At 41.9% G+C, this 16349-nt stretch overlaps 1 protein-coding gene across 1 annotated transcript; it reads left to right on the forward strand.

Moving 5' to 3' along the window:
- The first annotated feature begins 12473 nt into the window (after nucleotides 1–12473).
- Nucleotides 12474–13859, forward strand: LOC131239138 (uncharacterized acetyltransferase At3g50280-like). The gene has a single exon (XM_058236695.1). It carries the CDS (start codon nucleotides 12474–12476, stop codon nucleotides 13857–13859), a length of 1386 nt encoding a protein of 461 aa, XP_058092678.1.
- Nucleotides 13860–16349: the final 2490 nt, after the last annotated feature.

Consider the following 16349-nt stretch of genomic DNA (forward strand, 5'->3'; position numbering starts at 1 on the left):
CTAAGATGAGTCCCATCTCATTTTAGTTAAAAGAAATTCTGTAATAGAGATCTTGATCTCTAATACATGATTACTGTTAACATGAACTCATCAGGCCAAGAGTTTGGATCTTGTATTCTAAGTGCCATATGTACTGCATTAGATTGATGTAAACCGAAAAATGGCAATCTGGCAGTTTTATAGACATGAATTGCCTGTAATTAAGGTTACGGGACCTTACATGGTGTAATGAAAAAGTGCCACACGCATGTGAGACTCAGAGTCAAAATTAAATATTTTCCGTTTTCACTACGGGTCCATATTTGACTCGTACACAGTTGACGCTTTTTCATTGGACAACATCAGGGTTACCGGAGGCCTTGTTTATTGGCTTTTCACGTCTATTTCTTGCTTGGCCTAGTAGAGTTGCGCTTTCTCAGTACATTACCTTTCATTACCAACGTGTTGAAATAAAAATAATAATAATTAGTGCATCAAATAACTAAAAACACCTTGTATCACAAGGAGTGGTGCAGGTGCCTGTAGGTGATCAATTCTCAAATGATAAGAGTCAGAGAGGATAGTACACCTATTGGCTAAGGGGTATGGTTTTGAGTGGAGCGGAAACAGATGGGGATAAGAAGGAAGAGGACTGGGCAGCGGCAGGAAGGGGATAGTGGAGCCAATAGAAAGCAAGGCTTTCTAGTGGCCCACCCTTGCTTATTGTAATTATCATTCGAAAGGATTGTACAATGATCGGGCCCAGTCGTTGTATGGTATGGTTTGGATTTTAGTTCTTGAAAGTGAGACCATGTGCTTCACATGAGCCATTTGTACATACTGAAAAGCATGAACTGTAATGTACAGACATTCACCCCTTCATGTGACACCTATTCATGTGCAGCTGAGTAAACAGCAATGTGCTCTTAGCTGACCCTTGGAATTGAATCCTTTAACTCCACAGAAGGTAGGATTTGCCTTTTATCCATACATAATCTCGGTCGTTAGGCCCTGTGGATAGGGGTCGTTTGGCAACATGGATTCAAAAGTATTTGGAATCCTCTTCCTTTTACTGAGATTGCTAATGCTCTCCCTTTTTTGCTCATTTTTAAAGGCATGTGTGACATAGGTGTTGCTTGGCTACTAATTCATTGTACGTGTGGCCCATTGATACAAAACAATGAGATTATCAGCTGCATCACTAAAATTACATCAATAGAATGATCTGAGTGGTACAAACATGGGCCATGTAAATTAACATATCAAAAACTTTGGTTAGTCACTTGGTTGTGATCCTATGCTTATAGCCCATCCGAGGCTTAGAATTCCATCATTTTTTGTTACCGAAGTATATATTTCAATAAGCTTATTACAATCATCGTGTCAAACATCATAAATATATACTAATTAGGAATATTAAAATTGATTTAGTAATCAAATTTAAACTCTTATAAATATAATACATAATTTCAATGATTGTTATTATTGGATTCGAATGCATTCTGAATCTAAACTACCAAACAAATAGAAGGATTGGAAATCACCACTTATTTGGAATCACCTTGATTCAAAATTTAGGTATTTGAAATATAAGTTCCTCAAGGGGTTGTATGTTGTCAGATGCTTTATAATCTGACAAAATTTTTTTTTTTTTGGGCCACTCGACTGGTCGAGTGGGCATCTCGACTAGTCGAGGATTGCTCAACTCAAAGTCCAGTGTCTTATGATTTTTGGTCTCCGGGCTGCTCGACCAGTCGAGGGGATGGCTCGACCGGTTTAGGGGGTCCCACGACCAGTCGAGGTTACATAGATTCGAGTCCGGGTCTTGTGCGGACTGCGAAAATCTGAGGCGGTTTCGCAAGGGTGCAGAAGGAAAGTTTTCTAAACTATAAATAGGGGTCCCTAGGGCTTTTCTAAGGGATTCTAAGGCTTCCTAAAGGTATTCTAAAAGGTTCTAGGGTTATCAAAGGGTGTAGCAAGGGTGAGATTCGAGGTTGTTTGAATCGGGTAAGTCCTCTCTCTTTGTAATTGATGCTTTCATAGTGGAATTCTGTCACTTTGTGCCGTAGTTTTTTTCCGAAAGGGTTTTCCACATTAAATCTGTGTGTTCTCTTGTGTTTGCTTGGTGCCATTGTATTGCTATACTAGATATAGATCTGTGTGGTTCTGCAGCAAAATCCCAACAAGTGGTATAAGAGCAATCGTTGGGGCACAGATCTGAATATGAGGGATTAGTAATAATGGAAAGCACTAGGTATGAGATTGAGAAGTATTTAGGGAGAAATAATTTTGAATTATGGAAGATCAAGATAATAAGTTCCTTAATCAAGCAAGGCGAAGATGATGTTCTTGAGGAGCGGAAGTTTACTATAACTGATGATGATTGGAATACTCTTGATAAGAAGGCCTTATCATCGATCCGTTTATGTCTCACGGATGAGGTTCTCTACAACGTCATGAAAGAAAAAACTGTGGCTAAGTTATGAGCGAAGTTAGAGGATGTCTATGTGAAAAAAATTCTCTGAAAATCGCTTACACTTGAAGCGGCAGTGGTATAACTTCAAGATGGTAAAGGGTGGAGATCTGGAGGCTCACATTAGCAAGTTTAATAAATTATTTTACAAATTACTGGATATAGAGGAAGTGATGGAAGATGAAGAATAGGCATGTATGTTGCTGAATTCTCTTCCGGTTTCTTATGAGTCATTCAAGGACACAATGTGCTTCATGAATAAAACTCTGAGTGTCGACACTCTTATCTCAGCCCTTCAAGGGAAGGCCATGAGAAAGCTCAACGTCGACATGGGGATATTTTCTGATGCACTGTTTACAGGGGGTAGGAATTTTGAACAAGGTACAGGTTCTTCAGGTTCTAGATTCAAATCTAAGGGTAAAGGCAAAGGAAAGGTAAAGTGCTGGAATTGTGGGAAGGAAGGACATATGAAGAAGGATTGTGGAAATCCTAAATCTAAGAGAAGATTCTGAGGCTTCATACAGGGAGGCCAATGTTGTCACGACAGATGGATCAAGTGGATGTGATGGTAATGTTTTGTCTGTGTCTACTATCAGGCGGCTATACAATGATCGTAAGGACGAGTGGATGCTAGACACAAGAGCGTCTTTTCACATGCCTCCTCATCGGAGTTGGTTCACCAGTTACAGGGAGTGCGATGGTAGACAGGTATTTATGGGCAATGACATTGCCTGTAATGTTGTGGCTATTGGTTCGGTGCGCATCAGGATGTTTGATGGGGTGGAGCGTATCATGACCAATGTCAGGCACGTTCCTGATTTGAAATAGAATTTGATTTCTCTTGGTGTACTTAAAGCAAAAGGATGTAAGTACACAGGTATTGATGGTGCTCTTAAGGTATCTAAGAGGGCAAGGGTAATCATGAGAGCGCAACGACTCGGTAACTTGTACAGGATGATCGGGAGCACTTCAAAAGGTGGAGCTGCAATGGATGTAACGAATTCCACCTCTACACGTGTGTGGCATGTTGGGCATGACCACATGAGCGGGCGGGATAAGAAGGCTGAGATGTGTGGATAAGAATACAGAGCAGGTGGAGCAGTCACCTATGAGAAGAATCACACGGCATGATCGCAGGATATCAGCGAGGTATATGGACGACTCCAATATCGCAAAAAGATTCATCTTCTATTCAGATGGCTCTAGGTGAGCCTAGTGTTAAGAAGTGAAAGGTGACTATGGGCGATATGATGGATTTGTTGTACCATACTGACATATGGGAGCGGGTGGAGCTTCTAGTGGGTCGGAGAGAGGTTGGTGTAGGTGGATCTTCAGAAGGATACATTATAGATATAAGGCGAGGTTGGCAGCAAATGGTTATACTCAGAGAGAAGGGATCAATTTCTCAGAAATATTCGCGCCAATGGTATAACAGGTGTTTATTAGATCCGTGATTGGCGCTGATTGGCCAATGTGATCTTGAGCTGGAAGGATGGATGTGGAGTCTGCACTTCTGTAAGAGAAATTAGAAGAGCAGATCTACATGAAGCAACCAGAGTGGTTCGGAGTTAAAGGGGCTGAGAAAAGACTTAGCAGAATGTCATGCTTCGACCTGTCACCTAGGCAGTGGTTTTGATTCCTTCATATTGAGTCAGGAATTAATGATATATAGATCGCCAATTATGACATATCTGAAATCAATGTACTGAAGATTCGGTTAAGTGGGACATTCAGGATGGAGGATCGGGGGGTTGCGAAGATAGTTCTCGGCATTGAGACTGAAAGGGGAGTAGGCTTTGGTAATCACATGGGGAATACCTTATGTGTAAGTATTAATCAAGGATGTGATGGGCCAGGAAAAGCCGGAGAGCGTTCCTTACACGTCTCTCCTCAAGTTTTCCTCAGGACATGTCCCAAGACGGATGAGAAAAAACAGGATATCTCATGAGCCTTTATTCGAATGCGGTTGGCAGTGTATGCTAGGGTTTGGATTAGATCGGTTATTTCACAGGCTATTAGTGTTGTGAGCAAGTACCCCGACAGGCAATATTGGGTAGCGCTGAGATGGTAAGAAGACTACATCTTTTCTTTTGAGAAGACGGGAACAAAGGTGGTTGGGCACGTGGACTCAGATTCGGCAGATATGTTCACCTAAATCATTCCTTTAGAGAAGTTCAAGTTCTGTGCAACTTCTCTGGGCTTGGCGATGTGGAAAAGAAGGACGGGGTGTGCATGAGAAGCTATGATGTGATGCAGAGAAAAGAGAAGAGGTCAGTAAGCTACACAATTGAAGATTGAAGGCATGTTGGAGATTGTTATCAGATGCCTTACAATCTGACAGTTTTTTTGGGCTGCTCGACCGGTCGAGTGGGCATCTCGACTAGTCGAGGATTGCTCGACTCAAAGTCTAGCGTCTTATGATTTTTGGTATCCAGGCCGCTTGACCAGTCGAGGGGATGACTCGACCAGTCGAGGTTACGCAGATTCGAGTCCAGATCTTGTTCGGAATGCTGAAATCTGAAGCGGTTTCGCAAGGGTACGAAAGGGAAGTTTCCTAAACTATAAATAAGGATCCTTAGGGCTATTCTAAGGGACTCTAAGGCTTCCTAAAGATATTCTAAAGGGTTCTAGGGTTATTAAAAGGTGTAGTAAGGGTGAGATTCGAGGTTGTTTGAATCGGGTAAGTCCTCTCTCTTTGTAATTGATGCTTTCATAGTCGAATTCTATCGTTTTGTGCTGTGGTTTTTTTCCAAAAGGGTTTTCCACGTTAAATTTGTGTGTTCTCTTGTGTTTACTTGGTGTCATTGTATTGCTATCCTAGATCTAGATCTGTGTGATTCCGCAGCAAAATCCCAACAGTATTGTATATTTATACAAGCTTCCAAATTCCCAAAAGGGCTCTATGTAGTGAAATGCTCACATGGCAATTGGTTCTTATGGAAACACGTGAGCACTTTTTGACATGTGATGTAGGCACAAAATTTGAATGGTCCACTAGATAAATCACCTCATGAAATCCCAGGGCCTAAAAGTTGGCTTGATCCAAAAATCTAGTAGGTCATAGCAAATTGGATGAGAATTCCTTCCCTTGATTTACCTCACATTGTGCTATGCCTCATAAGATTTTTAAGTTAGGCAGACTTTTGGTCCTTGAGAGTTTCATGAAGTGACTCATCTAATAGATTAGGTTTTGTGCCATGAATGTCTCAAAAAGTTTTCACGAGTTCTCGTGGGAGCCTGTCTCCTTGTGAGCATTTCTCATCATATATGTATTATGTTTTTGAAACAATCACCAGCTGATACCTTTGAGCCTAGGTGGTTACTTCGAAACCAAGAGCCACGTGAGTGGAACTTTCATGAGATCCACGCGTTCATTAGGTCCGCTGCCTCATTTTAACCCATTAAACTCAGAAATGGTGGTCATCCAAAACTCAGGTAGGCCATGCCACATGAAACAGTTGGGATGGAAAACCCAATATTAATTTTGTGTAGGACCTACTGTGGTATTTATATGCCATGCAGTCCATTCATTCAAAGTGGCTCTAAGGATGAAAGCATCATCCAAGAATTACAGTATTCTAAAACTCAGGTGGGCGGTATGATGTGAATTTAGAGATTTTAGGGATAAAGTTTTGGATGGTCCACCTGAGGGTCCAACCATACTGTTTTTTAGGATGAATGCCCAACAAATGGTGTACCTGATGGAGGGCGTGGATTTCATGCATAACCCAAGGTACTCATGTATTTTTCTAACCTAAAAGAGCCATGATCAAGAGGTAGTAAAGCCTCTTATTATTATTATTATTATTTATCAAAGGTTCATGCGCGCAGACTTTAACCTTACTTTTTCTGTTTTTTCGTTTCTTTTCTTTTGTTTTTTCAATCTTCCACTCTTACATTAGAATGTGATATACCTCCCCTTTGTTTTTAATTTCTACACATACAACCCTTGCCATGGAACGCAGATTAGGTGGTAAGTACGGTGGTGAGGGGACGTGGCGAGATGTGAATGGTAAGGTCGCGTGCTGTCATAGATGACCCGGCCTTTTTATGATTATTTATTTATTTATTTATTGAGGATGTACACAGCCCATCTCTAACAGCATACGCCTCACCAATCATATCTTATCAGTCTCCTCACCCACCTAATCTGCTTCATTTATCATGAGTTTCATACGGACTCCCTGTACAAGAAACTGCCATGTACTAAAGGGCAGGGAAACCCAACACCAAGCAATCCGCAGTCCGTCTATTGATGGCACGTGGAGTCCATCTATTGGACTCGTTATCTTTGAGCAAATGACTTTTTTTTTTACTCTTTTTTGTTATTTTCAACTTTTTTTTTAGTAGACACCCTCACATGCACCCACACGCGACAATGGGTACTCAAACCCAAGACATTAGCGTGGAAACTCTTGTAAATCTACCACTAAGCCATGAGTAGGAACCCATTATTTTCAACTTAATATCGGACAAAACTAACTCAGACAAATCCACTGTACATGTGGCCTGGACATGTCTTTTTAACCTATTTAAGTGTGGACCTCCTACCTTAAATGGCACATAACTCTAAAATCAGATTGGTAGAATAATCTGACATTTTATCAGTTGTCTATTGTCGTTTGTTTGTGAACTGAGAAGGGAATACTTTGATCATTTGATACAGATTCATCTAATGCTTTTCAATCGAGGGTAGCATAGGGAAAATATTTGCAAAATTGAAAAGTATCATGTTAATTTTCATATTACAGAGGGATGTTAGATGTAAGGATTTAAATATGGAAAAGGAAGGCACATGATTTCCGGAAAAGACGTACAAAAAGGCATTTTAAGGAGGCCCTTTCAAATATTGATGATCGAAGACAATTTTGAGGATGACATTTCAATCAGCATGGTGAAAAGTAAAAATAGTTAATGATATATATCCACGCCGTCCATAAGATATACGGGCAGATCGAAAACAATGATGGAGATATTGGAAAAAGAAATTGATAGATAGAATTGCTCAATAATAATAATTATTTACAACTGGGCCTGTGAGAGAATATATTAGAGAAGCATATTTGCTGTTATCAAGATTCGAGCACAAGACCTTTCATTTTAATATCATGTAGATTAACCACTTTCTCTAAAAGCTTAGGCTGTTAGAAGATGGTATGTCAATGTATATTAAGGAACTTTAACATTGTTGGACAGAACATGACAATTAAAATGTTGTTCCACAGGTGTGTTGTTTATGAAATATTCTTCACAAAAAACAACCTTTATTTCCCATGGTCCATGATGAAGTTGTACATTTTTATCTCTTTCTTTTCATTTCCTCATTAAATTTTAAGTCTAAGGTGAGTAGCAAAGGAAAATTTTACTCATGCAATTAGACTTTGCAGAGTTCTAAACTTTGGGTTTTAAGAGGATATTGTTTAGGATTTTTATTATGGAAAAGGTTTTTTTCATAATATGGATGTCCATGCGTTGAGTTATACTTTTTTTTCTTTAACATAACTCATACATAATCGATCCCACTATGTGGGAAATGATGATTAAGACATTATTCTAAACGCATATTCTTTAATCAATATTCATCAACAATGTCAATCCTTATTTCTTCCCATGGCTTGGTGACATATTCACAAAAATTTCATCATCAAGGTCATGGGTTCCAGTATCATTATATTGTGGGTGGGTGTGAGGGTGTGTGCGTAGGGTATTAAAATTTAGGGAAAAAAAAAAACCTCCCTTACTTGGCATGATCCATGATGAAGCGGTGCATTTTTATTTTTATTTTTTTCCTCTCTTTTTTGCATTCAATTGTTTATATCAATTGTGAGTAACTATGATAGTTTTACCCATACAATTAATCTTTGGAGATTATGAACTATAGGTTAAAAAAGACGTTGAAAAAGATTTTCAAAAGGAAAAGAGGATAGTTAGATAATCTGAATGTCTTTCTCTTCAATTAGAAAAAATTCTACCTCTTTAATCGGTACCCTATCATGTGAAGCCCACATCCTTTCACTTGAAATTGTCTATCCTCTCTCTTGCCTCACCCTTTATTTTGTTTTTGTGTGTAGCACACCCTTTCCCTTAAAATTATCTATTTTCTTTTTCCTCTTGTATGTAGCCCACACACTTTCATTCGGTATTAGCTATCCTTTCTCCCGCTCACGTGTATCGTTTATTATGACTCATCACTGCATGCATATTACAATATTACATAGTACACCGTTTGCGTAGTGGGATCACCCCAGACCTGAACCCCACCGGCAAGTGCACAAAATGTTGGATGATCATAGACGTTTGGTTCATGGATGGTTTCCTTCGAAAAGTTGATGTAGGCTGCTTGCTTTTCGTTTTCACTTTCTGTTCGAAAGCCACGTTTCCAACTGCTTGTATTCCTAGTGGGGAACAAGTCCAATGCTGACACGTGTACGGTGACAATTCTTGCACTTCCAGATAAAAACTGGGAAAGCAGCTGCAACCACGAAGTTGCAACAGTCCATTCTCCCAAGCCCAAGGTGGCAACATAATCAAGCTTTACATGATGACATTGCTCGTGGCACACACGTGCAGTGCCCTGCCCGTCGCATGCAAGCATGCGTGCCAATATATCATACGTGTGCAGGATCTTGTTCGAACTGTTTAGTCCTCCTGCCCTAAAATCCAAGCTGTTTCACTCCTCTGATGAACGACAGTCAACTACACAAACGGACGGCTGGATGAAAATGGTTCTGGCTGACGTTTATTACCTACAATATGATCTGCCTCGGTAGTGAAACGGCCTGGATTTTTTGTCCAGAATATATAATTAGTACGGAAAAAGCTCTAATCCTGCAAGCATGTAACTAACCTATTGGCACGTGCATGCGGGCTAGAAAACCTGGTATTGTGAGGTATTTATATGTTGCTCTGACGATTGTGCTAGTGGCCCACCTCTCTACAATCAAAACCATTCAATAGTAGACTGCGACTATGTGTGGGGCTATTCGATGAGTGGGTGGATCTGGAAGAAGCCGAATATGGTAAAGTCATCTCTCAGCAGTACATATGGGTTTTGATGGGTCAGGAAGGTCCAAAGGTTAACTGGTCGGAGCCGTTTCTGAGGCAGAATTGGCCACTTAAAAAAATGAGTAGTGGGTTGGGCTTGTGTTAGAAATGTGGCCTGTTTAAGTAATTGAATTGGGTGCGAGTGATCAAACATAACCCCGATCTGCCCATATATCTTATCAATGGGCTGAACCAGATGACCTAATTCGACTAATAGACGAAAGTATAGATGGCCATGTGTTCACTAATTGAGCTGGGCTGGGTATATCTCTAGCCTCATATTCCATTCTTAAAATGGTAGGAAGACGATGGCTGCAAGTGGGTCAATGGGCCGGGCATGGGGCCACCAAAAAATTCAGTCTTGGGGTTGGGCCTGTTATTCTAGTCCAATTAGGGCTGAAAGTCGGGCGGGTTGGGTTGGGTTGGGTTGATGCTCAACCCTAGCCCAACCCAAGGTTCCTATACCTCAGCCCTAACTCAACCCAACCCAAGCTTGGGTTAGGAATTCTCAATCCAAGCCTAACCCAAGTGAGTTCGGTCGGATTGGTCGGGTAAATATATGCTAATATTTTCATTATTACATTGGTGTATTATATTTTCAATACAAGTTTTATTATTTATACTTATAATTGCATTAATTATATATGTAGTTATTTATTATAAAGAATATTTTTTTCTAAACAAACAAGCGAAAATATAGGACTACTCTTTTAAAAGTCACATTGTGCATCAAGCAATCTATTTGGTAGAGAGAAATCCAGTGTATCTTGTTGGCTTGAGTCATTGGAAATGACGTGGACCAATGAAACCTAACGGCATTGGAATTTCTTATGCCTTCAACGTAGGTGATCCGCACTTAATTATAATTAATTTATAGGGAACTTATATATTGATCGGATTCGGGTTGAATTGGACAACCTGAGCCCAACCCAAGTTTTATCAGGTTGGCATTTGTATGGCCGAAGCTCGAGACCCGGCCCTACACATCTTGCCCAAGCCCAACCCAATGTCAGGTCAGTCATGGGTCAGCCAGGTTGAATCCACCCAACTTTCAGCCCTAATTCTAATGTTAAGCTGGGCCTTGGGATCACTATATCTTGGACATTGTCACCTGGTTATACGTCGAGATGTTATGATTATCAGGAATTCAAAGTCGTCCATGTTTTGAGTTATACGTGATCTTCTTCGTTGTTATTGCACGTCCTATCTTACAACATGCCTGTTTGTTTTTTTCAAAGAAATGGGAAATACAGGGGAATGGAAATTATTACGATGTCACTGCGTTTGAAAATTCGTAGAGCTTTGTGCCTGTGAAATTGGTTCAAAGGATATAATTTTATTTTAAGAATTGCGAGGTAATACATATATCAGCCTGTTTTATTACAATATTTTGCAGCATGAGACAAAAAATGAAACGGATCCAACACTCAAGTGGCCCACACCAAAAGAAACAGTGGCCCTACAAAGTTTTTAACATAATTATTCGATTGCCTTTTTTGTATGAGGTGGTCCAATTGAGTATTGGATATGCCTAAATTTTTTACTCATGCTATGAATTCAACTGGAATAATGGATGATCGGTGTGGATAAGCGAAATGCATCACAGTGGGACCCACAGATATTTTGTAATATTTTTGATTTTCTTGTAAAAAGTAAGTGGTCAAATCAGGTAAGTGGTCAAATCAGGTGAGTTGTAAGTGTTTGGGAAAGTAATTATAACTTTTCTACACGGCATTTACCATTTCAAATATGGACCATTCATTGGGTTTCTTCGATTATGAACAGGATGTGGATTGCGTGCAGCACCGGATTGGCTACCCCCTGCAACTAGCCCGGTGGCTGGTGGTCGGTGCTCTGTGGGCCCCATCATGATGTATGTGTTTCATCCATGCCGTTCGTCCATTTTTAAAGATCATTTCATAGCTTGATCCCAAAAAAGAGGGGGATGGTTGATACTCGAGCACTCAAATTTTGGACCAGTTGCTAACGATAGCTAAATCGAAGCCTCAAGCTTCCAGGAACTCCTATAGATAGGTCAAAATCCACAAGGGCTTACTCCTATCGAATGCATGATAGTCACCGAGCGCAAAATCAGCCACATCACCCGTTGGGTAAATTAAAACTTTATACTTATGTTTTTTATTAGAAATTATTACCTATGGTGTGGGCCACCTGATGAGTGGACAGGGCTAAGTTTTGCATAGGTGATCATTATGGTGGGGCCAACAAGTTGGAAGGGTTGAATGCCACGTGCACTTTTATGGTGGGGCCAACACATGGTCACATCTTCTTACATTGCCCGTGCAGCCAAACGCGCACGGCAATGTACAAAGGAGGAAATTGCGCGCACGCAATGATAGGGATTTAGGATTTAGGATTTGAACCTCTTGTTTGACCACGTCTTCAGCGAAGATGTGGTCGAGCATGCAGAAATGAAGGAGAGAGGAGTGTTAACCCTTACCGTGTGGGGCCCACCTTAATGAATGTGTTGTAGATCCACGCCGCCCATTCGTTATTTCATATTATTTATCCCAAAAATTAAACAGATCCAAATCTCCAGTGGACCATATCAATGGATAAAAGTGCTAAATTTCCATTAAAAGCTTCTTGTAGGTCACAAAAGTTTTGGATCAAGCTAATCTTTATATTTTCTCTTCATCCAGGTCTGTTTGAGCTCATCAACGGATTGGATGGTAAATAAACATTATAGAATTGCTTACAGTGGGCCCTGAGAAGTTTTTAATTGTGGGCGTTTAATCATCACTTTTTCATTAATTGTGGTCCACGTGAGATTTGAATCTGCTTAAGTTTTTGGACCGTATTCTAAAATGGTCTGAAAAAACGTATGGACGGCGTGGATATAAAACAGATCATCAAGGTGGGCCCTACGGCAAGGGAAGGTGTTACCCGGGATCCGCTGCCGAAATGAAATAGTAGAACACCATAAATACCAGTTCTATGATCTCCATACACCAACATGGATCCCCTGGCAGTCCGCGAGATCTCTTCCTGCACCATCCGCCCACGGCGCAAGCTAGCACAAGCACCCCCACAACGCTGCGACCTGACGCCGTGGGATGTCCGTTTACTCTTCCTCCGTTACAGTCAGAAGGGCCTCCTCTTCCACAGACCCTACCCACCAGACGGTCAGGAAGAAGAGCCCATCTCCAACATCATCGAACGGCTCAAACACGCCCTTTCTCACGTGCTGGTCCACTTCTACCCTCTCGCCGGTCGCTTCGTATTCGAAAACGACGCCTCTTCTTCTTCTTCTTCTTCTTCCCATGTTTATATAGACTGTAATGATGCTGGGGCCGAATTCATCCACGCCTTTGCTGACATCAGCGTGACCGACGTCCTTGCCCCGGTTGACGTCCACCCCATTCTCCAATCCTTCTTCCCCCTAAACGGCGCCGTCAACTGCGACGGAAGCTCGCTGCCTTTGGTTGCATTGCAGCTAACGGAGCTGACGGACGGCTTCTTCCTTGCCTGCTCCTTCAACCACGTGTTCGGCGACGGCAGTTCCTTCTGGCATTTCTTCAAATCCTGGTCTGAGATTTACAAATCGAATATCTCGGGAGAAAATGAACCTCTCGTCGATATCTCACGCCCTCCAGTCATCCACCGCTGGTTTCCTTCGAGAAACCCACCTCCCGTATCCCTTCCATTTTCCAGCGTGGATGAATATATCGAGAGACATTCGTTCCCGCGTATCCGTCAGAGGTTCTTCGATCTCACAGGAGAGTCGATCGCGCGATTGAAAGCAAAAGCCAACCAGGAGTACAAGACGGACCGAATCTCGTGCTTCCAGGCCTTATCTGCACACGTGTGGATATCCATAACACGTGCGAGGGCCTTGCCCGCAGATCAGCTGACAGTATTTGGGTGTCCCATCGATAACAGATCAAGATTGCAACCACCCCTGTCACGTGACTACCTGGGCAACTGTACTCAGATCGCAGTAGCGATAGTAAATGCAGGCGAGCTGCTGGCCAACGGTTTGGGATGGGCCGCGTGGCAGCTGCACCAGTGCGTGGCGGAGCACAACGATGATGTGATCCGCAGCACGTATGCGGGGTTGGGGAGAGAATTTGTATTGCCGAGCAAGCTTGACAACCGCAATGTTGGTGCGTCGAGCTCCCCCAGGTTCGACCTGTACGGTGTTGATTTCGGTTGGGAGAAGGCCGTGGCCGTACGGAGTGGCTGGGATAATAAGTTCGATGGGATGGTGTTGTTTTTTCCAGGGAGGGAAGGTGGAGGGAGCATGGACCTTGAGCTGTGTCTTGCGCCGGAGGTGATGTGCGCGCTTGAGTCGGACAAGGAGTTCATGAATCTCGTTTCTCCTTTTCTTCTGAAAGAGTAGATTTACATGCCTTGGATTTTCTAGATCTTTTGCCAAGTTGAGTATCGGATGGGGAATTGACGTCAGTAAGTTCTGTGGGTCCCATCATGAGGTATATGCTATATCCAAACCGTCCATCCATTTGGCGAGCTCGTCGTAAGGCTTTAGTGACCACGCTGCAAAAAGCAGTCTACCATTGAAACCCTTTTGGGGTTCACATAAGTTTCGGATCAATATGAAATTTGTCAGGCATTTGTGATCTTATGAACAGATTATATGGAAAATAAACGTTATAGGCCAATTTGTCAGGCATTTGTGATCTTATGAACAGATTATATGGAAAATAAACGTTATAGTGGGCCTGCGAATTTTTTAACGGTGAAAATCATTATTCCCTGATCCTTGGTGTGGTCCATTTGAGTTTTGGATATGATTAATTTTTTGGCTAATGCTCTAAAATGATATCTAAAATTTTATGACCGATGTGGATATAATAAATACATCATCATAGAGCCATGTAACTTTGATCTCTTTTGAACCGTTCGTACAGCTAGGAGCTCGTGGAGCGTCGGCGCTCGTCTTCGCACGACACGTATCTACACCGGCTATATAGCTGTTGTGTGTTGCACCAGCCAATCCGCTTCCTTAGATGGGGATTCTGGAAGATTTGGGGTCCAATGATGTGTTATTGGAATCCAACCATCCATAAGATTTGTCACCTCAAAAAGCTTCCTAAGCTCTAAAAATCAACTCTGTCAAGAATTCAGATGGGCCTCCTAAACACATGGAACATATTGAGAGGGAACTCCTACGGTTAATTAGAGTGGGGCCACCTCGTTTTGTATATATAATCAAATGCTGTGCATACTCTTTATACAGTCCAAATGAAGGGTTGGATTAAATTCAGCCTGTTTTGTGACACGCAAGGGTGGGCATTGCCTTCCATCTTGTTCTCTTCTATGTGGACTATCTTACTTTTGGATTAGTCTGAAATTTTTTTGCCCAAGCGTTTTATGAGGTGATGCATTTTATGGACGGTTTGGATTCAGTGACAACATCATAATGCCTTACACAGCCGTACTCATGCAAGAGGTATCGAGAGGGAAGGAGAGAGAGACGTTTCTCACTAGGTCTCCACCGCCAAAACAGTTTGGTACTATTCCCATTTAGTCCTATCAAAACCCATATTTGAGAGTGAAAACTCCCCCAAAAAATGTTGCATTTGAGTTATCATATACAACTCTTTGATTTCCACCACGGTGTCACTTCCGAATAACCAGATATAAGGGCCTGTTTGGACAAATGGTTTGGATGGGATTAGGTGGGATGGGATGAGGCTATCCACCATCCGTAATCCATACGCATGTTTGGATGATACGAAATGTGTCATACCACCATAACCATTGGTTCAAGTGAGGAATTTCACTAACGCTTAGGAAACTGTGATGTCCTATCCCTTCTTCCTTGAGAGATTTCCCTATCCCGTCGAATCGGACTCGAGCGTTGGCCTTAGCCAAAGGAAGAGAACTTGGCAGCTCTCTCTGCAAAGCCAGGATCAGTAGAGAAAGGGGCTAGACTCGGGTGGCCCGCTATTGAAGCCCCCAAAACGGGCAAAATTCCCCTGGCCTGATGATCCATCGTGGAGAGATTGAACTTAGGTGGGGAATTCAGAGGCGTGCTGTAACATGAGGTGTTAGTACTGTTATTTCCTCCAATGTAAGAAGCATGGCTGGTGGCACCCATTGTCTATGACTATGGCGAGATCTTGCCAGAGACACAAATGCTCCCCAACCGCCCTATCAGTTCCCGAATGACAACACTCTCAACAGGAACGACAACATTTGATGCGGCGATGAGACAATCAAGCTCAGGGCAGATTTGAACAGGACATTCTGGTCTAACGAACTCTCCCAATTGAGATTGAGAAAGCAAGACGACAATTGTTCAGGAGTGCAATTCAACTCACCTAGCTGAACATTCATACCTGATGAGGATTGTTGCCGATGAGAAGTTCAATTCATATCGTTTTCTATGGTATGGTCCGCTTGAACTTTGGGTGTGCTTCAATTTTCGACTGAACACATAAAATTATCTAATGAAATGGATGGACAGAGCGGATAAAACACATAAATCATGGTGGGTCCCACATGACATCCGTACAGTGGATGAAGTTACAGGGAGTAACGCCATTTTTGAAATCCAGTTGAATCATGGGAAATCTAAACAACCCCATATGAGATAACCCATGGGATGGTTGTCATCCCACAAAACCCAAACACTTCACCGGCTGCGCATGGGATAAAGGTGTACACCATATGCAACCGACAATCCACTGCAACTCATAAATGCAGGTTCGGCCATAATTCCATCTCTTGTAATTCATCATAATTCACGCAGCCAAACAGGCCCTCAAATTCAAGGCACGCAAAAGAAAAGTTAGATTAGCTCGTGGTTCCTCTCCGCACAAGAACTAAGTCTTTTTGGAAGAGTTCCATTTATCTACGTGGTGAT

The sequence above is a fragment of the Magnolia sinica genome, chromosome 3, assembly GCF_029962835.1.
Source record: "Magnolia sinica isolate HGM2019 chromosome 3, MsV1, whole genome shotgun sequence".
Classification (NCBI taxonomy): domain Eukaryota; kingdom Viridiplantae; phylum Streptophyta; class Magnoliopsida; order Magnoliales; family Magnoliaceae; genus Magnolia; species Magnolia sinica.